The following is a 21,330-nucleotide window of genomic DNA, read 5'->3' as shown; positions in this document are numbered from 1 at the left end:
TTAATACGGCCGTGTTAAGAAAGCGTAACTTTGACGCGAAATGTTCTGCGCAGAGCCGTTGACGCATTAAGTTGTTGCAGTGAATTATTTTCGACTCGAACAGGATCTTGTAGTACGCGCTCTCCTGTACGTTGATAGAACGATCCGCTATCTCGTGACAAGACATGAAGTATACGCACGATGTTGCACTGCGTTCTACAATTGTTTAATAGATCGACAATAATTCAATTCTGCGCTTGGCTATCGGTCGATAGCTGCGACCTTCCGTTCATTTCCTACTTTATAGCACAGTAGGTCAAAGCGAGGTCCACTTTCATAGTTAAGGCTTTGTAACCTGCGCACTTTTCATGGTATCGTGTGCACGGTATCGCACATTTTCCCTGCGATTAATCGTAAATCGTTCGTTGTTCGGAGATACACGTATGAATTATGTACACACGCGTGTCCAGTAGAATCTACAAGGTCATGGGATTGCGGGTTCAACTACAGGGACTGTCTCAATCTGAGAATATTGGCGACTCTCGTACCTTTTGCTACACTACCGAAAAAACGGTCATTCAAATCGGAGAGCAATTCAAAAACAGCATAATCTATATAGAAAATCTGTTACAGTCAAAAGTACTGTGCCTGCCGCGCGAGAAGTCCCGCGAAAGGACTGCTGATTGGTCAGAGTGGAAGCGGCACGCCTCTGGCTGCTCTATTGGCTAAAGCGGTCGCACATACTATACAGCGTGTGACGTCAAAGCCTAGCATTGGACTAGTGGAGCGTGAACGGTGGGGATAGGCGGAGCGAGCGAAGCCCCCGCCCCTTTGCCCTTGTGCCGTCCTGCGTTTTCAGTTTTATTCGTTCCATTGTTATAAATTATACCGTAAAATGATTCTCGCGAAGTAAGCAATAACACTGTAAGCGTGTGTATATGGGAGGAACAAATTCGATTGTGTTCATAACACAGATTTGCGTAATGTCTCATAGCGTTGTCGCGGAGCGCAGTCCTCGAGAAATCGAAGAGTGCAGAGATGCGCTATCATTTTGTCGAGGAGTGTATTTCACGGTAGATTCCGGGTACGTGATTCACAGTCCGTAGATCGGTTGCGGCCATTAGATCGTTCTTGCTCAACATCTATTTCAAAACGCTAATAAAGAGAATCCTCGCGATGCTTCGCGGCGCGGCGCGGCGAGAGGGCAAACCGATCGAAGTGAACGCGAGGTTGCGCTAACGATCGCTGCCGGATAAATGGGTCCGCGTAACGACACGTGCGCGCCGATCTGTTCGCGATGTGTCGATATCGGCGCGATTAGATCGCCACGTATTCCATTACAGACGGTGTTTCGTCGAACACCGCGAACGGTAATGGCTTTCATGATTATTCCCGTTATTATTTGCGTTTTGAAAAGAAAAAAAAAAGACGCCGCAAACTATCTTCTCGCGGACAGAGCCGTCGCTGCCGGCGGTGGATCAAGTAATTTCAGAATTATTGAAAGTGTTTGGACGCAGGTGCACCGAGAGAGAAAGGGAGAGAGAGAGAGAGTGACGCAGATTGCAAAATACTACGATAAGTCCATATTGAGTCTCGATACTGTAAGACGCTGCATCATCAATGCATCATCAATGTCGTGTAGCACTGTTCGAGTCCTCGGAAATGTTAATCGGACACGAGACACAATCTGCTTGACTCGTTAGACAAGATAACCCAGTCAGACAAATGCTGTTTCAAGCAAATTTAGCGCAATGTTTGCGCCACACTTTGCGAGCAAAAGACTTGCCAATTTGGTACCAAACCCTGCTCGGAGCAGAATTTGGTCTCCATTTTACATGAATTTGGCAGCAAAATTTGTCGACGAATTCCTAATCAAACGTCGGAGACAGATGGATCGCCAATTGAGTGCAAAGTTTGCAGGCAAAATTCCATGCCAAATTGGAGCCAAACCTTGGCTTCGTTTAGCCCTCGTTGTAGAGGGCAGGTCCGTCGCATTAAGAGCGAATGTAACCTTGTTCGCAAAAGTGGTGCGTAAACACCGTGTAATGTGCCGTGAAAGACAAAGTTCCGTAAAAAATGTGTTATAAAAAAGAAAATATGTGTATAAACGTATTGTACTCCGATTTTGCCCCACATTTACTTTCAGAACAAGGTTAGGTTCCCTCTTATTGCGACCGACCTGCCCTCTACAACGAAGCTGAACGAAGCCAAGGTTTGGCTTCAGTTTGGCATGGAATTTTGCTGCAGACTTTGCACTCGAATACCGAGCCTAATGCGCAAACATACGGATAGGAATATGGAGACAAACTTTGGTGCAAAATTCGAAGCAAATTGTTTACTGGGAGGTTAGGTTTCCTCTTAGTGCGATCGACCTGCCCTCTACAACGAAGCTGAACGAAGCCAAGGTTTGGGTTCAGTTTGGCATGGAACTTTGGCTGCAGACTTTGCTGCAAACTTGGTGCAAAATTCAAAGCAAATTGTTTACTGGGAAACGACACCGTCTACGACGACGTCCAGTCGTATGTTTGCAATGTTGCAAAGCGTCGAGTAGCTCCGAAACGTATTCTAACATTATTACGTCAAGCTGCGTTCAGAGGCGCAACTCATTTCTCTATGTTAATACACTGCCGTGACAAGTCGCGACAAATATTTAATGAAAGTTAGTAACTGTTACTGGTCGGCTATCGAAGAGCATCAATCATTCGGGAATGCCGTAGCGATATTACCATTTGAAAGAGACACGCACATTGTTATCCGACATCAATTACTGCGCCGCTGGAGAACAGTGTACTCCGTCGAACCGTCTCTGCTGGTCTTTTTTTTTCTCTCTCTCTCTCTCTCTCTCTCCTCGGGTAGGAGTCCAATAAATTATGCGAGATGCTGAGAAGCTGCGTAAGAGATCGCTGGGTGTCGGAACGAATAATAATGCCGATTGTGTTACGTTACGGCCGAGACACGCCCAGCGTTTCTCGCTCGCAGCTCGCTTTTTATTTCGCGCCTGCGTTTGTCGGTTGTTAACTCGACTAAGGTCAGGCTTGCATGCGTGACTTCGTCTTGGTGGTTGTATACTGATTTTCTGGCTCGGTTTCGAGCACTTTGGGCCAGCGTTGCCAGATGAGGGGAGGGAGCACCAATCGAGGGGAACACGTTACCCCCTCTCCGCCAGTACGAGACGAGTCACGTGACCGGACCGCGGCGGAAGCGTGGGGAATAGCGCGATAGAAGGGGAAATTAGAGTGGGAGAACAAGTCTTGATCTGGCGACTCTGCTTTAGACCAGCGAATGGAGTCCGTTGTTCTGCAAAGCCTAATCGCACTCGTATGAACTCGTTATTGTCCACTAAACTGAGATTTGTTCTTTACGCCGATTTCAACTGTTATGTCTTTCCCTCGAAATTACTGTTTTTAGACGATCACCTGTGTTTTTTTTTTAATGAAATGCGTGCTATCTTTTAAGTAATTAAAGAGAACAATGATTCATAAATGAAATTTGCCCTTTAAAATATCTAAACCGCGTTCATTTTGATTTCATTGGACTTTTTTCCTTGCCGAATTTTGCACAAACAAATATATGACGAGTTTACTGTTATTTATAATATTGCGTGTTCACTATTATTCAATCAAAATTCTCCTCGTTAATTATGTAAACATTAAATACAATATGGTGTCGAAGAAAGCCCTCCCCAATTAAAACTATAAAACTATTCCTTTTTGTAACATAAATTTGTATGATTTTATATGGTGTCTTGTAGCATTGTCGCAGAGTGTATGTATGTCTACCAAAAAATCGTATCAGTTTTCTGCACGCCCGAAAAATTATTGCACTTTGTTTCTCTTTACGTAAGCAGTTGAAACTGATCGGTTTTTTTTTCAACCGAATCTCATATTTTCACTGTCGACAACGGGGCAGTTCCTGCATTTTCATGATTTCTGTTTATTTTTAGGTTCGCTCCGTGTGAAAGTACACTCTCCGGTGCGAGTAAGAGTTTTTTTTTTCGTCGGTCAAAACGCGGGACGCACATAATGTGCGTTGAGATATAGTGGCAGCAATAAGCGTTGCAGAGCGAGTCTTTATATAAATTCAAAGTTTTACAACCTATTTGGAAAAAAGAAGCAGTAACGAAACGGAGCTCTCGTATTCGCTGGTCAACCCCGGGGCCTGAATTGAATCGGATATCATGATTTCAAGGACAATGTTCAGCCGAAATAACTGTTTTAACACCTAACAATTAATTTCAAAATTTCCGGTAGGCCCGCCGAATGGCACGCTATAAAAAGGACGCTCATAAAAAAAATTCTAGCGGTTTCTCCTATTCGCTGTTATGGCGTGCGGCCCACGCCATTAACACGAACACGATAAGGACACTTTCCATAAAATTTCCTGAGGTTATTATCACAATAGCAGCGTCGCATTTGCTTTTATCCTCAGCACGTCTTCTATCAACAAATGATCCGTCGTCAAGTGGGTTTTTAGGAGAAAAATTGGTAAGTATGACCACGATGTTGTACACAATTAAAGAAACGAATATTAAAAATATTCATTACTCTTTTTTAATATTCATTATGCTTTAAAAATAAGTATAATCAATATGGGCACTGTAATTGGTACCGCAACAATAATTGGCTCCCTTACGAAAAAGGCCAGAAAAATTATATAATAATACTCTACCATCCCATGTAATATGTAATAAATCATTACATATTATTATTGTTATTACTAATAATGTGTTTGTAATAAATCATGTATTTAAAAGTGTTTTCTTTTGGCCCGCAGAATTTTTATACTCGGCCCCGCAAATATTTACGCCGGCCCTGCCCTTGGCCTACCTAAGACGAAGATGATTGAATCCCGAGCTTCATTATGGTAGAAACATTCAATCAGTGACCGGCTAAATAAATACATACATCCAGGCTTGGTATACTGAACGCGCGCGCGTCCTCGCCGGGTGCGCGCCTCGATAAAAAAAATTCAGAAAAGCAGAGCAAAATTTCACCGGCCTACATTTCTCATTACAGCAATCTCGGCATTAAGCAGCGGAAATAAAGAAAAAATCCGCGCTGAACACGACATCTGCTTGGGAGCAGGTGTGCCGATACGGTCGCGCGCGATGGCCGTTGAGCAATTTGGCAAATAATGTAAAACGACGTTTTACATTCAATCACGGTGAAACGTTGTTACTTAACAGCTCGCCGACTCTCTCTCTCTCTCTCTCTCTCTCTCTCTCTCTTTCTCTCTCTCTCTCTCTCTCTCTCTCTCTCTTTCTCTCTCTCTTCGAATTCACCTCGGACATTACCGTATACAAATATTTAGTGTGCATCCGCATACTCTATCTGCGATTCTTTCATTAAGCCTGATGATAGACTAGGCTAATAGATCTAGCGGTGTACAAATTATTAGACTGAATGTAGTCCTCGCAGGATGTAACAGTTTTCTGAGTTTCATTTGACATGGTGTTATTATAACAATTATTCGTAGTATTTAAAATATACTAACAAATTATCAACGTTTGGCTGTATAAACTAAGCTTGGAATTTATATGCACGTTACTTTTCTAATTTGTTATGGCTTGAGGGAAGAAAAATTGAATGTTTTAACGTAAATTATTTATCGTATTAGTATCTTTTATTACGTATTTAAAAAGTCCGATTTGTAGAGATAAACTTCGGTTTGCAGAGAATTTGCTATTCTAAATTTCAGTTGAGAAGATCAAATAATATATCTAGACGTGTAGTAAATAATTCGAGTTACAATAAGTTTTATTTCGTATTGTAGACGTTCTCTCAACAAAGCGAAAATGAATAAATAAAACTATTGTCGTATAGGGTAAGGGACCCATGTACTGTGGAGGTACCAATTACTGTGCCTATATTCGTTATACTTATTTTTAAAGCACAATGAATATTAAAAAAGAGATATTGAATTTTTTTCATTAAAATCAGTTAATCATATATAAATTATATACAAATACTGGAGCTCGTATTGAATTGATAATTATATTTTATACATTAATAATGATTTTTGCTACTTTTCATCAAATATTAACAAGAGATATTATGAGAATCGAGTATCTTGTATACTCCATTTCTACTAGGAATGTTTAAAATGATTTAGAGATGATAATTGTATAAGGCGGGTACTCACTACTAGTCTCAGAAAAAGATAATAGATTGGGTTCACCGGGGTTTTTGTGCCACAGGTATAGTGCTGCCACAAAATTCATTTTAGCCCGCATCAGATCCCACATCCACGGTAAAGAGGATCCACGCTTAGCCTGGATCAGATCTCACGTCCACGTTTAGCATGGAACAGAACGCACACCATCTCTTAGTATGAAAAAGAAGCTTTACTAAGCCCATAGACTTTTGCCCCTGGTATAGTGCTGCCCCCACACATTTCTGTGTCACATCCTACCGTATCGGTCGGAATTAATACAGTGGAACTAATATCACAGACGAGATGTAGGAGTAGTATAAAAGTTACTTTGACATGCTCAAATCATGCTCAAAACATGCTTTAAAAGTTATTCTGTACCTCGAAATCTATTACCTACTTTTACTAAAAAATTAGATGGCAAGACGGTCAAGTAGTGCTTGTCGACATAGTTGGCAAAAAGAATTGCTATAAACATTGACCAGCTAGAAATAATTAATGCGTGCAAATATTCATGGCTTAAAAGTTACTCTCTATCTCGAGTTATATAATTTATTTTTACTGAATAATTAGATGGCAAAATAGTTACGGGAGTGCTTGTTGATATCATTACCAAAAGAAATTGTTATAAACATTAAACAGCGAGAAATAACAAATTTATCAACAATTACTAGCGGCGATCGAGATCTATCGAAATTAATAGGGGTGGGAGAGTTGCGCACCGCGCACCGCGCAACCGATCTCGGCGGCCGCGCTCGATCAGTCAGTCGAGGTGCGCACTCAGAAGGGAGCGCATGTGCTGCAGGACGAGAAGGGCAATGGACCTTGGAGCTGCCCTGGCCCACCCTGGCCCACTCTGACCACCCCGGCCTACTCTTACCTACCTTCCAGTTGACCAGCGATTTTCCAGAGCTGAACTGGACATCACTGGCCTGCCTTGGTCTACCTTTAGCTGGCTTAAGGGGGCCGGCAGGGTTTGAAATCCATATGCTTATGCATGGGTCAACACCTTTTCAAACTATCGCTTCAATATTGCAATGAGCAGTTTAAAAGTGGTCACTTGTGTTTGCTAAAAGTCCAATTTATGTCTGTATAGAGCCCAAATTTCGAATTTCTACCTCATGGCGGAGTAATTAACAATATTCGGCAGAAAATTCGAATTCTGAAGCAAGTATGACGTCACAAGATGGCTGCCGCTGAGAGATTCTCTTAATTTCGCGAGATTTAGTTAGAAAATTACTAGAGCAACAACTCAAGCTCTACCCAACTCTACTCCTACCTAAGTTTCTGCGAGCATCTTTTGCGTGAGAAGCTCTCACAGGCCAGGGAACAAGACCGCCAATAGTTTTCGCGTAGAACGTGCAAAATCGATCCCCAGAACGAGAATAAATACTCGTGAACACTGCACATGGTACCAGATACAATCACCATTATACTATCCTCGCCCTGCATACGAGATGCCATGCCCATTCTACATTTTAATTCCGTTTTGTTTTACTTTGTAATGTACACGTTTACGTTGTAATTTATTTGGTGAAAAATAAAGAATAATAGTTACAACAGTCAATGTGTTCTTCTTTCTCCTCCCTGGACATGAGTATCCCACATTAAAATTAATTTAGTCATCGAAAATTTCGGGAACCGCCAAATTTTTTAAATTAGCGGGAAATTTCATGCCACCTCCTTTGCTAACATGTTCTCCTAGTAGAAATTCGAAAATTTTCTGAAATTTTCCGAAAATTAATCTTTGTATTAGGAGAACATGATATCGAAGGAGGTATCCGATTTTCAGTAGTGCAAGTCAACGTCAAGTCAGACGGCCGAAATTCTCGGAAATTTCAGTGGTACAAGTCAACGACAAGCCAGACGGTCGAGATTTTCACGAAATTTTCGGAAAATTTGGACTTTTGTATTAGGAGAACATGATATCGAAGGAGGTATCCGATTTTCAGTAGTGCAAGTCAACGTCAAGTCAGACGGCCGAAATTCTCGGAAATTTCAGTGGTACAAGTCAACGACAAGCCAGACGGTCGAGATTTTCACGAAATTTTCGGAAAATTTGGACTTTTGTATTAGGAGAACATGATATCGAAGGAGGTATCCAATTTTCAGTAGTACAAGTCAACGTCAAGTCAGACGGCCGAAATTCTCGGAAATTTCAGTGGTACAAGTCAACGACAAGCCAGACGGTCGAGATTTTCACGAAATTTTCGGAAAATTTGGACTTTTGTATTAGGAGAACATGATATCGAAGGAGGTATCCAATTTTCAGTAGTACAAGTCAACGTCAGGCCAGACGCTCGAAAATTTTCGAAAATTCAGTAGTACGAGTCAACGACAAGCCAGACGGTCGAAATTTTCGCGAAATTTTTCGGAAAATTTGGACTTTTGTATTAGGAGAACATGATATCGAAGGAGGTATCCAATTTTCAGTAGTACAAGTCAACGTCAGACCAGACGCTCGAAAATTTCGAAATTTCAGTAGTACGAGTCAACGACAAGTCAGACGGTCGAAATTTGTCGGAAAATTTGGACTTTTGTATTAGGAGAACATGATAGTAAAAGAGGTGTCACGAAAATTGTACACTTTTCGGTGGGATATCGGGAAAAAACGAGGTTTCAATAATCAGATACGCAGATACTTCTTTTCTTTACCATTCTCTTTATTTCATCATTGTCGATTCTTACATAAAATGATTATGCTAAAATGCAATATAAATGTTTGTATGTAATATGGATTCCGCATCGGTAATCACGTTATGGCACATGGGAAACGTCCAGTAATTTAAGGTCAGCGCGTTACCCAATGGTGGACGCGAGAACGATTGGTAGCAAGTATTCGGATTTAGCTGCAAAATGCGCCACAGGCAAGGTACAGGAGTAGATTCAATCACCATATGGGGTTTCGTGTCACACGATCTGAAATACCGATATCGTTAACAACTAGATTTCTTACGCCCGCTGCTCTAACGAATCATAAATGTTGCAACTAGATACACGTGAACCTTAGACCATATACCTATAATAATGTTCATGTTCCTAAAGTAATGTTCATTGAATAAAAAGGTACTCCGAAACAAACACTGTGTGTTTTGGTTAATAATTGGAAGGAGCTTACCAAGAAGATGAAGGTGGGACCAGGGTAAACATGAAACCATTGAAGGCCCCTTGGCCCGTCCCGAACTAGCCTAAAGTAAATTCAGACACAATTAAATTAAATACACAAGTTTTTTTTTTTCTTATAATTAGTAAGTCATAAATTCTATTTTACAAAGTGATCGCAAATTGTAAATGAGCAGCTATTAGCTCGATATTATTCTCTATTTGTAAGATACTAGAAGTTCTTACAAATAGAGAATAATACCGATTGCCCAGGTCTCACCACGAGGAGGTTGCTGCACAAGAGACCCGAAAGGAAGGCAGAAGGAATTCAATACGCTTCCTTCTGACTCCCTTTCTTACAATGACGATTTACAATCTTACAAACTAAATTTCGCAGATCGCTAAATGGAAAAGATCACTTTTCCACAGAAAGAAAAGTTCACTTTACCATTTAACGTATGTCGAGTAATTATTGCGGGGAAAGTTGTAAATCGGAGAAGAAGTCTCCGATCCACGGGGGATCAAGAACGAATCAGGCAGAAGGCTCTGATTCTTTCAAAGCGAGAAACAAAACAGAGCAGAAGGCTCTGGTTCAAGGGTTACGCGACGCGTACAATGCTTACAAGCTATCTGCCGACCAGTACGGTACCCGACGCTTCCTCACAGAGAACGATGGCCAGGGACGCCTCCACCTTTTGGTAGATCAACCTAACCCCAACTACCCGCCACGAGCGACGCTGACGCAACAAGGCGACGGAAAGACTTATGGGGAATGAAACCCCTGCTCCCGGCGCGAGCCACGCCAGCGTCGACATGACTTAGGCAGACATTTTACGAAGGAAGGGATCTACCTGGCGAGTACTGCTCCCTGACCATCAATTCTCAGTGCATCCACGTCGAGTATCGCAACGTGGACCGGTTCAAAACTAGCAAGCAAGGTCCGACACAGCCTTCTGCTGTGTCGGAGTTAACAATCGAGTCGAGCAAAGTGAAGTTAGGGCAATAATTACTCGACATAATTACAACGACGATCTTAACAATTAAACTAATTCTAAATTACAATTACATCGGTCTTCGTCGATGCGTTGGTTGATGTGATGACTTCGCTCGACGACCAAGATGCTCAGCTGTTGTATTTCAGCTGAAACAGACTAACAATAATTAGACACGATGTTGTTGACGGCTTCGTTCGTTGTTGATGTTGTTGACGACTTCGTTCGTTGTTGGTGTTGTTGACGTTTTCGGTCGATGTGTTGTCCTCTGACGATGACAAAGATGATGAGCTGTCGTACTCCAGCTGAAGCAGACATATCATAATTAGTCGCAATTCAATGCAGGAACAAAAATAGAAGATCACGATGAATAGGAGAAGAAACGATGAGAAGAAATGATGAGAAGAAACGATGAGAAGAAACGATGAGAATAAAGAAACTACGAGATGCAAACTCTAAACCCCGTACACGAGTACGGCCTACCTAACAAGCACAAGAGTGCGAATCTACCAGCTCACGAGAGCCAACCTAATACCAGCTCACGAGAGCCAAGCTAACCCCGTACACGAGTACGGCCTACCTAGCACGCACAAGAGCGCGAATCTAACCAGCTCACGAGAGCCAACCTAACACCAGCTCACGAGAGCCAAGCTAACCCCGCACACGAGTGCGGCCTAACCTACAAGAAACCAAGTAGAGTAGATGAAGTCAGAACTTCAATCTACTGAGGTGGCGCTTCGGGTCGCCCCGGGTTCGCCAATACCCGTACTCACCCCCAGCAGTGAGCCCCTGAGGGACCTCCATTCGGAGGAATACCAATTTTAAATCAGATATATCAATTTTAGAGTAGGAACTTTTGAAAATTCAGAAGTAATTTTCAATTCGAAAGACTAACAATTTCAATCGAAAATAAATCGAACGAAATTGGGACGCAACCACCTACAAGCTGGGTTGCCCCGGGTTTGCTAATACCCGTACTCACTCACGGGCCCCACCCGTGAGTGAGCCCCTGGGGGACCTCCGATCGGAGGAATACCAATTTTATGTTAAAAATATATCATAATATAATATAATTTCAAGAAAAGAAACTTTTGAAAAGTCCCGACGCAAGTTCGAATTAGAAATACAGAAATAATAATTGACGACGTTCGTCGAATGAACACTTATTCCAAAACAAAAAGTGTGTATTTGAATTGTTACTTACATAGAGCTGATGAAAGTTGACCAAGGTGTGAGCGGTGAAGGCTTCCAAGAATCTCTGGCCCACCACGAGCTAGCTTAAGGTGGACCAGGGAAGTGTTAAATGACCCTTGGTCCACCTTAAGCCAGCTAAAGGTAGACCAAGGCAGGCCAGTGATGTCCAGTGATGTCCAGTTCAGCTCTGGAAAATCGCTGGTCAACTGGAAGGTAGGTAAGAGTAGGCCGGGGTGGTCAGAGTGGGCCAGGGTGGGCCAGGGCAGCTCCAAGGTCCATTGCCCTTCTCGTCCTGCAGCACATGCGCTCCCTTCTGAGTGCGCACCTCGACTGACTGACCGAGCGCGGCCGCCGAGATCGGTTGCGCGGTGCGCGGTGCGCAACTTTCCCACCCCTATTAATTTCGATAGATCTCGATCGCCGCTAGTAATTGTTGATAAATTTGTTATTTCTCGCTGTTTAATGTTTATAACAATTTCTTTTGGTAATGATATCAACAAGCACTCCCGTAACTATTTTGCCATCTAATTATTCAGTAAAAATAAATTATATAACTCGAGATAGAGAGTAACTTTTAAGCCATGAATATTTGCACGCATTAATTATTTCTAGCTGGTCAATGTTTATAGCAATTCTTTTTGCCAACTATGTCGACAAGCACTACTTGACCGTCTTGCCATCTAATTTTTTAGTAAAAGTAGGTAATAGATCTCGAGGTACAGAATAACTTTTAAACCGTATGAACATTCGCACGCTTTAATTTATTCAACACAATAAACTGCTAAATTTGTTATCTCTGCTTGTTTAACGATTATAATAATTCGCCAATGATACCAATGATGCTGTCAAGTACGCTCTTGGCTATCTTGCCACCTAACGTTTTTAGTAAAAATGGCTAATAGTACTCGGGGTACAGAGTAACTTTTAAAGCATGTTTTGAGCATGTTTTGAGCATGTCAAAGTAACTTTTATACTACTCCTACATCTCGTCTGTGATAGTAGTTCCATAATATTAATTCCGACCGATACGGTAGGATGTGACACAGAAATGTGTGGGGGCAGCACTATATACCAGTGGCACAAAAATCCCAGGCGTGAGCATTCTCGTATCATCTCCGGTTTTGTATGCGTTCATGTGTAACAACGTACATATACGTATAGGTATGCATGTGTACTGTCCATAAGCTATTTGTGTTGTCATTTGTCATAGGTTATAGGCATACATATATATATATACTACATGTGTGCGTATCATACGTATTATATGTATCACACTTATTTAGAGTTATATAATTGAGACAATTTATAAAATTGTTTATTTTTTCGCAACCTTGAATATCGATAACAAACAAAGGCGATACGAGAACCTTGCCTTACTTCTATGAGTGTAGGTTTTACAGTGCATTGAATCAGTTTGCAGTGCGTCACTTGCTGTGCGAGTTCAAGACTAAAATAATACTTTGAACAATTTGGACAAAATGCTTCGAATTGCGAATTTTGTTGCTCAAAAACCTCAAAATTTTGTAAAGATTATTGATTCGAATTTGAGGTGAGTTGTTTTAATATCAAAATTTTACCTTTTGAATATCATCGAAAATACAATCTGTTCCAGTGTATTTATTTCTTAATGATGCCTCTTAGTAAATAAATGGGTACTTAATGTATACACGGTTGTTGATTGATGCTTATTTAAACTTTAAAATTATTGAAAAATATCATCTTTAATGTCTACAGATATTTGTCAATTCGAATATCTGATATTTATGTTGATACCAAATGCATCGATTAAGTGGACTTTGAACCATCCAATGACATATAGAAATAAACTTCACAGATGTTTAGCAACTCAAGCAGCTGTAAATAATGCACCGAACGAAAAACCGGAAAGAAATACATCAACGAAGGAAACGCAATCCTTTGTTATGAACATTTTTCGAGGCCATTTACAACCAACTCAAGTATTTCCATTCCCAGAAATATTAAATGAAGATCAACATGATACATTAAAACTTTTAATTGATCCTTTTGAAAAATTTTTTGAGGTATTAATGTCTACAAATAAACAAAATATTTTTATATTTTAGAAATTAATTTTGTTCATATTATGTTTTAAGGAAGTTAATGATCCAATGAAGAATGATGAAAATGCATGTATAGATAAAAAAACCATGGATATGATGTGGGAGACAGGAGCATTTTGTCTTCAGGTCCCGCAAGAATATGGAGGTTTGGGACTAAATAATACTCAGTACTGCCGATGTGTTGAAGTTTGCGGATACCATGATTTAGGTGTTGGCATTACCTTGGGAGCACATCAGAGTATAGGTTTTAAGGTATGTATTAAGTAACTGACAAAGTTCATACCACTCCTAGATTTTATAATGATTAAATCGTATCGTATTCTCTTAAACTTAAAAATTTAAATTCCAACTTAATACAGATTTGTGCAATGATAAAGCTGTGGTTTGGAATTTATTACATCACTATTTGGATGTTTCAAAGATTTTTCTCATATGTATTTATGAAACACAGGGTATACTTCTATTTGGTACACCAGAGCAGAAAAAGAAATATCTTCCAAAGGTCTGTAATGGAGATATGGCAGCATTTTGTTTAACTGAACCAAGTTGTGGTTCAGATGCCGGTTCAATTCGTTCTCGAGCAGTTAAATCTGCTGATGGTTCACATTATGTATTAAATGGTAGCAAAATTTGGATATCAAATGGTGGTCTAGCAGAAATAATGACTGTGTTCGCAAAAGTTCCAACAAAGGACCCAAAAACAGGAGAAACAAAGGAAAAGGTTACAGCATTTATTGTCGAAAGGTCATTTGGCGGTGTAACAAGTGGACCACCAGAAAAGAAGATGGGTATCAAATGTAGTAATACCACTTCAATATATTTTGAAGATGTTAAAGTACCAGCAGAAAATATTCTAAGTGAAGAGGGTCAAGGCTTTAAGGTATTGATTGAGAACCCGAAAATGTTGGGTCACAACTAGACGAGAATGTTATTCGGGATCGGGACCGAAATTTTCGAGAATCCGACTCATCTCGCACACCGCTAGTCTTAATTAATAATAAAAAATTGTCATACTTTATATGTTGTTTCAGGTGGCAATGACCATCCTAAATAATGGTAGATTTGGGATGGTGTCTGCTCTTTCTGGTACTATGCGTTATTGTATTAAGAAAGCAGCTGACCACGCAACGCAGCGTATACAATTCGGACGTACAATTGATAATTATGGAACTATCCAGGAGAAATTAGGTCGCATGGCAATGTTGCAATACGTAACTGAATCTCTTGCGTACACAATTTGTGGTAATATGGATAGTGGAAGTCAAGACTACCATTTAGAAGCTGCAATCTCTAAAGTATAATTTTCTTAATAAAATAAAAATATATTACATTCATTTATTATACTGGGGATTCTGTAATATTTAATACCTTTAAAATCTTTTCACAGTGTTTTGCATCGGAATCTGCGTGGTGGGTTTGTGATGAAGCTATTCAAATATTGGGTGGAATGGGGTACATGAGGGATGCTGTTCTTGAACGTGTTATGCGAGATTTGCGCATCTTCAGAATTTTCGAAGGAACTAATGACATCCTCCGTCTCTTTGTTGCACTGACTGGAATTCAGTATGCAGGCAGTCATTTGACAGAATTACTGAGAGCCTTCAAAAATCCCACTGCTAATCTGGGATTAATTTTTGAGGAAGCAACGAAGCGAGCAACACGAGCTATTGGTTTAGGATCTGCACCTAGTCTTACACACTTAGTTCATCCAAAATTGGAAGAAAGTGCTGCACTATGTACTAAGGTTTATATTAATTTGTACTATTAATACCAATCATTTGGTAACCTTGATCATTGGCAATTTAAGTTAGGTATTAGTAACTAATAATTCATTTATAGGGTATAGAAATGTTTGGTCAAGGAATAGAAGATGTTCTCAGGAAATACGGACATGGAATTGTGGACGAACAATTTATACTCAACAGAATCACACAAGTAGCTTTTGATACGTATACTATGGCTGTTGTATTGAGCAGAGCAACAATGGCTGCTAATAAAAATCTTCCAAGTGCAGAACATGAATGTATTATGGCCCTGACATGGTGTACTGAAGTAAGAATATTTTTTGTTAGGTTTCAATTTTACTGTTATTTATGGTACGTTCTTATTATATTTATATTTGTCAATTGCATTGCAGGCGTCCGATCGCGTGAAACAAAACTTGAACGTAATTTCTTCTGGTAAACAATTGGACATGTTTAACAAATTGAATAAAATTTCGAGGAATGTGTGCGATCATGGAGGATGTGTTCAATTGAATCCTCTCGGTTTCTAATAATCAGGAAACTATTGGTGCTTGAAATTATCCCTCCTTATGATAATCTGTAAGTATGATGTGAAATTAGCTGATCACGAATAAGAAACTCGAAGTTGTAGTTTCTTTTTAAAAAAATTTTTATACCTTTCGAGTGCTGAATATTTCCTGCCGAAGCTCTCCATATGGACGGCGCATAAATGCGCCCACAGTCCATGCTGGTAACTTTTGCTGAACGCATATATGCGTCCATAGTCGACACTAATAGCTTTCGCCGGACGCATATATGCGTCCATGGGACTCGAAGGGTTGAAAGCAACGAGCAATGCAATATTTAATATAGTATTGGAGAATTTATATAAATTTATAATTGTACTCATAGTATATTTTTCATATTTTTACATAAGAAAATTATTATAAATAAAATTGTTACAAATAGTACTATACACATGAAGATAGATGCTGTTTATTTTCCGTTAATCCTCACAGAATAATAAAACCAGTTTTAAGAAGAGTAATATACATGATATTCATGTCCTTTTTGTGTAATAAATTAAATTAAGTCTAAGTTGAAAAACTGTATTCACTTATACATTGTACTTTATCACACATTTAAAAATATCCGATAAAAGCACCTCTATTCTCTTGTTTTCACGTAAAATTTTGCTATGAAATACAAGAAAACAAATCTCATAAATATTTTTAAGTTCTAATTAATGTTAATTTTCAATTACTTTCATTGAATTTCGATATATAAATGCATAATTTAACAATATCACAACGTTACGCAAAGTAAGAACATACTTTCTGATCATTTCACACCCGTCTATAACATGGAAGCACACAGAATACTTGTATAGCCATTGTATCATTGAACTTTTACAGCATCCATAAAAGACAGTAATAACATTAAGTGCAGAATAAATTACATGCAAAAACATAGAATTGTGAAATTCGCGTTTCTTAAAGGTAAAAGTTTCAGATTTAAGTTTGAGATTCAAACTATTATATTTTTAAAAATTATAAAGTAGATTCGATGCATTTATTCGAATAAAAATAAACAAAAAATAATACTGATATCGGCACCTCTGATTTGATTCAAAATCTTCAATTTTGTAAACGCAATTATCATTTACTCGTGCGTCACAGTTAAAAATTTTCGAATGATATATTGGCAGTGTTTTGTTCCAATTTTTAATAAAAAAAAAAAACTACACGAACAATTTGATTCTCAAACTTTAAACTGTCTAAAATACTTAACATGTACATTCGATATCGTTTCGAGTAAATAAAGTGAGATTGTATGAAAACTAGTCTGACAAAGTATAATTTTATTATCGAATATTTGAAACACGAAATTGGAAAGAATCGATCTACTGCCGCTGATAGATATAACCGTGATAACTTTCCAGAAAAATAGAACATTGGATTATTTGTTATTTTTAGTGCTTGTTACTCCAGGTATGCAATCCTATGTTCAAAAACATACAAGTTTCAATAATACGAATTCACAATTCTTTTTTTTTTTTTAAATATATTTATATGCTTCTTCTATATAATGTTACATCTTATGGTCTAATAAGCCATTACGAGAATATTGGCGAATATATCATCGCGAATAATGAGAAAAATACATTTGCAATCACTTTTAGAGTTAATACATTGAAAGATGAGGCAAGTAAGAATTTGTTGTGTTGTTGTTATAACGGAAGTTCTGTGTAAATTCTCATACTATTCTTAGTTTGTGTATATCGTAACCCTGATGTTCCTTTTTAAGAAAATTAATTTTTATTAATTCAGCAATCAAGCTGTAGGCAATTTAATGAGTCAATTTATATAATCCTTTGAAAAGAAATTAATAATACATGTAAGTATAATCTCGTTAATCTGCCAACAACTCGCTTTCTGAGAATTTCTTTGTTATCATTTTATGATCCACCTACATATTACAGACTTACTTATAATGACAATGGTGAAAATACAATTTCCTGTATATACATTTTATTCTTTCCTAATTCACAGAAAAAATTGAGTATTACACTCTATCAGTAGCATAAATTGCAGTACAAGTAAGAACATCAGCTGTATTTCAAATTAATCCTTTCTGTGCACAAAATCAATCAAACTGAAACTAGTTAAAACCTTTGCAAATAATACATTCAAATACTGATTTTGCATCTGAGTAAAATCTCGTTTTCGTTGCATGTTAGTATTTTATATGATCACGCACAGGGAAAACTACAAATGCAATTAATAATCTGCAATTAGTAATAATTTGACTTATAACGATGTAGTAAGAAATATATGAATATACTCAAAGCATATTTAAAAACGTCATTATGCGATAGTAAATTCTATAAAGATAAGAATTTTCAAGTACAAAGTAGTAAGTTTCATATAAGAAAATAATGGATCCACAGATGTTTGCAATATAAATGTTTTTAATCTGTGTACCTCAGATTGATGTCTATATCATAAACTGTGTTTAGATTTATTTTACAGAAAATGAATAGAATTTGTGAAACTTAATTAAACGTTGCACAAGTGAAAAATATTTAATGTGTATTTTTAGAATTTAATTTTTTTTTATATCTAGCAGTTGGAAAGATATGAATAAACTTTAAACTCCATCAATATTATTTTCACAGTATACGCATTATAACATTTATAACACACAATTATGATCACAATAGAAACACAGATTGTAACTTTCAAATCAAATTAGATACTCGAATGCCAAAGTATTTTTTCATATAATTCTACTTACAATGTTTTAATATCTTTTAAAAAGTGTTGCGTACTTTAATAGATGTAAAAAACTATATGTTCGTTTTGCACAAAAAGAAAATGCACACAAAATCTTCCAAATACGTATAAACGTTTTAGATGTTTATCCACAAACTAATCCATCAAATTTTGTATTTTCGGAGAGAAAAGAAGAATATGTTGAATTTGAAACACTTTAAACTTATTCATCCCATGAACAAATAATGACTTTGCATCACTAGTTGCCACACATAGTTACAAGCTTATAGAGTTTTTTTTTTTTTTTGTTTAATGATGCAGTATTACTACCTGGAGTAACTTATAAAGAGTTAGGAAAGCTAACCCTGTGCTATAGACAGATTTTTAAGTGTTTGTCCATTCCAAGCAATCGAAATACAGTAATGTTGTAATAACTGAGTTAAAAGTTCTCGTTCATCCAACATTTCTATATGCTCGATTCGACTACGCTCAGATTGAGGCAGCGAATCATAGACCTCTACCATGGTCCACGCATTAGAGCCTTCCCAATTATTTTGCGTAAATCTGAAAAACAATCATTGCAAATCACTCTTCAAATAAAGCACATCGATTAACCCCTTATCCTACCCGCTAACTTCCGATTGCTCTGGCCACAATAAACAAGGTCGGTTACGCGTCGAGCCATTTATCTGTTTATATTGCAAGCCATAAGCCTGACTCGTGTTGTTTACATTTGGTTGGAACGAGGTACCACGGATCAGGCTCGTGCTTAGTGTTTTTGGCCCAAATTTCTTACCACGAGTCTCACTCGTTGTTGTAGAATAAGGGGTTAATAGATTTTTAAGTACAACAAATAGAAATGTATACCGTTTTTGTTGAGTTTCCAAAGATTCGCAGTCTTCTACGCCTGCTAACAAACATCCACGACTACGTAAATTAGACAACATAACTTGCCCAAATTTATCTTTCATGTTCACTTGTTCGTAATTAACAAAAATACTATTTGGAAATTTCCCTGCAAACCATTGTAATAGTGCAGAAGCTGCACTTGGATCTACATACACTAAGACACACTCTGTAAGGAACATAGTCGGTAAATTGAAATTAACTTCTGCTTGTGTTAATTTATTAGTAAAATGAGATATGTGCCGCAGATCAGTTCCCATGACGTGATAATTGGCGGCATGTAGATCTGTTGTTGAAAACCTAATTTCTCCATCTGCAAAAGAGTAACTAATTAATAATAATAGTTAATTGTCTACAAAATGAAAATACAACATTTTAGAGGAGAAATATAACCTTCTGTATTCAACATATCTATCAACTGTTTGTGCTTCTTGATGTGATAGCATTTCCTAGCAGTAATGCTTGGAAAATCAAGCTCTATAAAATTTGATGGACATTTTCCTGTTTCTTTAAGTCTCCAATAAAGTGTATCAAATCCAGCACCCAAGTTTATGATTTGGCTTTTCTCACCAGACAACTATACCAATGAAATGAATTAATTTTCTCTATAAATATTACATATTTAAATTGTTCGTATATTTGTAAGACCTATTTGATTATTAAATGTTATCTTTACTTTAAAATTTAATTTTTATTATATTATGATCAATTACTAACATAGTTTGGTCAAAAGATACTTCAGTCATTGTTTCCCATTTATAGTATATTAATATTAATATAATTACTATAGTGTAACGTAACATAATACATTTTTGTTCTATTTTTGGACAATACATTTATTATTTAGTCATTAATCAAGTGTAATATGTATAACTAATGTGTATACACTGCATACTATATCCGATTGTATTGTAGGATTAATAATTCATTTTTCTTATTGTCATGTTATTATTTTTATAATAAGGGCAAATTAATGGATAACTATCATTCTACGACGACGTTCGTTAAACAAATTTCAAGAATATTAGAATTCCGTTTCGTATATGTACATTCGTATTGTTTTAATAAAAAAAAAAAAAGAAAGTTCGACAGTGATGTACGAGATCAACCTATATTGTTGTTTCACGATAAAAGAGGGGGACCTCGGAAATTAGGACAGGGCCTCGGTCAGGTCAAGGTTTCCGGCACCGCACACATCCTTCGTTACTCGAATCAGCTGTATCCCGGATTGTTTCTACATGTTTCTAGGTTATGCGAATCTTGATCACGGAATGAACGAGATTAGCACGTAGAATGGACCGGAAACACGTACCTTGAGAAATTTGTCGACAAACACTTCAATCCCTTTCACTCTCGCGTAATAACCGCGATTGATTTCAGGCGCTTTTCGTCCGGCTTGTTTCACGAAAAAGTTGATAAATGGATCGGACCAGTAACCAAGTTGCACCGCATATCTTTTACACTCACTCGCATCGTCGTTTGTGGCCTGTATGGCCTCATGATCAGCCATATCTTTTATCATTATACCGATTTCGGTTCACCTCAGTTATGACAAATCATTATTTTGCGTTTTATTCTTCAACCGAGAACACCGCGCGCTCTACCTCACTACTCACGGGAGAAAACCTACATAAACGACCATACTGGCTATACTGGTGTATGCATGCGTGTACGTACATATTACATTCGCATCCACTTGCGGCGCAGACTTGTGTCGCTGCGCGGGTTTTCTGCTAGTGGGGGCATTTCGTAACCCAGACCTATATAGCCACAGTATTCCCTCCGCGACGTCGCGCAATTCGGGTGACACAACGAGACCATAGTGGAAGATAGAAAAAGTTTCTCTTCGACCTGATTGGTTCTCAGCTCGTTGTTGCGACCGTGCTGCTCCCGCAGCCATAGACAAGGAGAGACAACGCCGAGGGAG

General features: G+C 38.2%; 2 protein-coding genes across 2 annotated transcripts; one reads left to right on the top strand and one right to left on the bottom strand.

Annotated features, from left to right (window-relative positions):
• The first annotated feature begins 12,694 nt into the window (after positions 1-12,694).
• On the top strand, positions 12,695-16,206 carry Acadvl (Acyl-CoA dehydrogenase very long chain). The gene is made up of 8 exons (XM_076801299.1): positions 12,695-12,966; positions 13,252-13,459; positions 13,532-13,750; positions 13,950-14,378; positions 14,530-14,793; positions 14,886-15,242; positions 15,338-15,550; positions 15,636-16,206. The coding sequence occupies exons 1-8, from the start codon at positions 12,896-12,898 to the stop codon at positions 15,771-15,773; spliced, it is 1,899 nt and encodes a 632-aa protein (XP_076657414.1). The 5' UTR covers positions 12,695-12,895; the 3' UTR covers positions 15,774-16,206.
• Positions 16,207-18,481: 2,275 nt separating this feature from the next.
• LOC143361707 (leucine carboxyl methyltransferase 1) lies at positions 18,482-21,065 on the bottom strand. Its single transcript, XM_076801300.1, has 4 exons — positions 20,716-21,065; positions 19,797-19,980; positions 19,365-19,716; positions 18,482-19,061 (listed from the first exon to the last, which is right to left on the bottom strand). The coding sequence occupies exons 1-4, from the start codon at positions 20,923-20,925 to the stop codon at positions 18,857-18,859; spliced, it is 951 nt and encodes a 316-aa protein (XP_076657415.1). The 5' UTR covers positions 20,926-21,065; the 3' UTR covers positions 18,482-18,856.
• Positions 21,066-21,330: the final 265 nt, after the last annotated feature.

This window comes from Halictus rubicundus, chromosome 15, assembly GCF_050948215.1.
Source record: "Halictus rubicundus isolate RS-2024b chromosome 15, iyHalRubi1_principal, whole genome shotgun sequence".
In the NCBI taxonomy this organism is placed as follows: Eukaryota; Metazoa; Arthropoda; class Insecta; order Hymenoptera; family Halictidae; genus Halictus; species Halictus rubicundus.
Note: the sequence above shows the minus strand (reverse complement) of the source record. Positions and strands in the feature narration are given on the sequence as shown.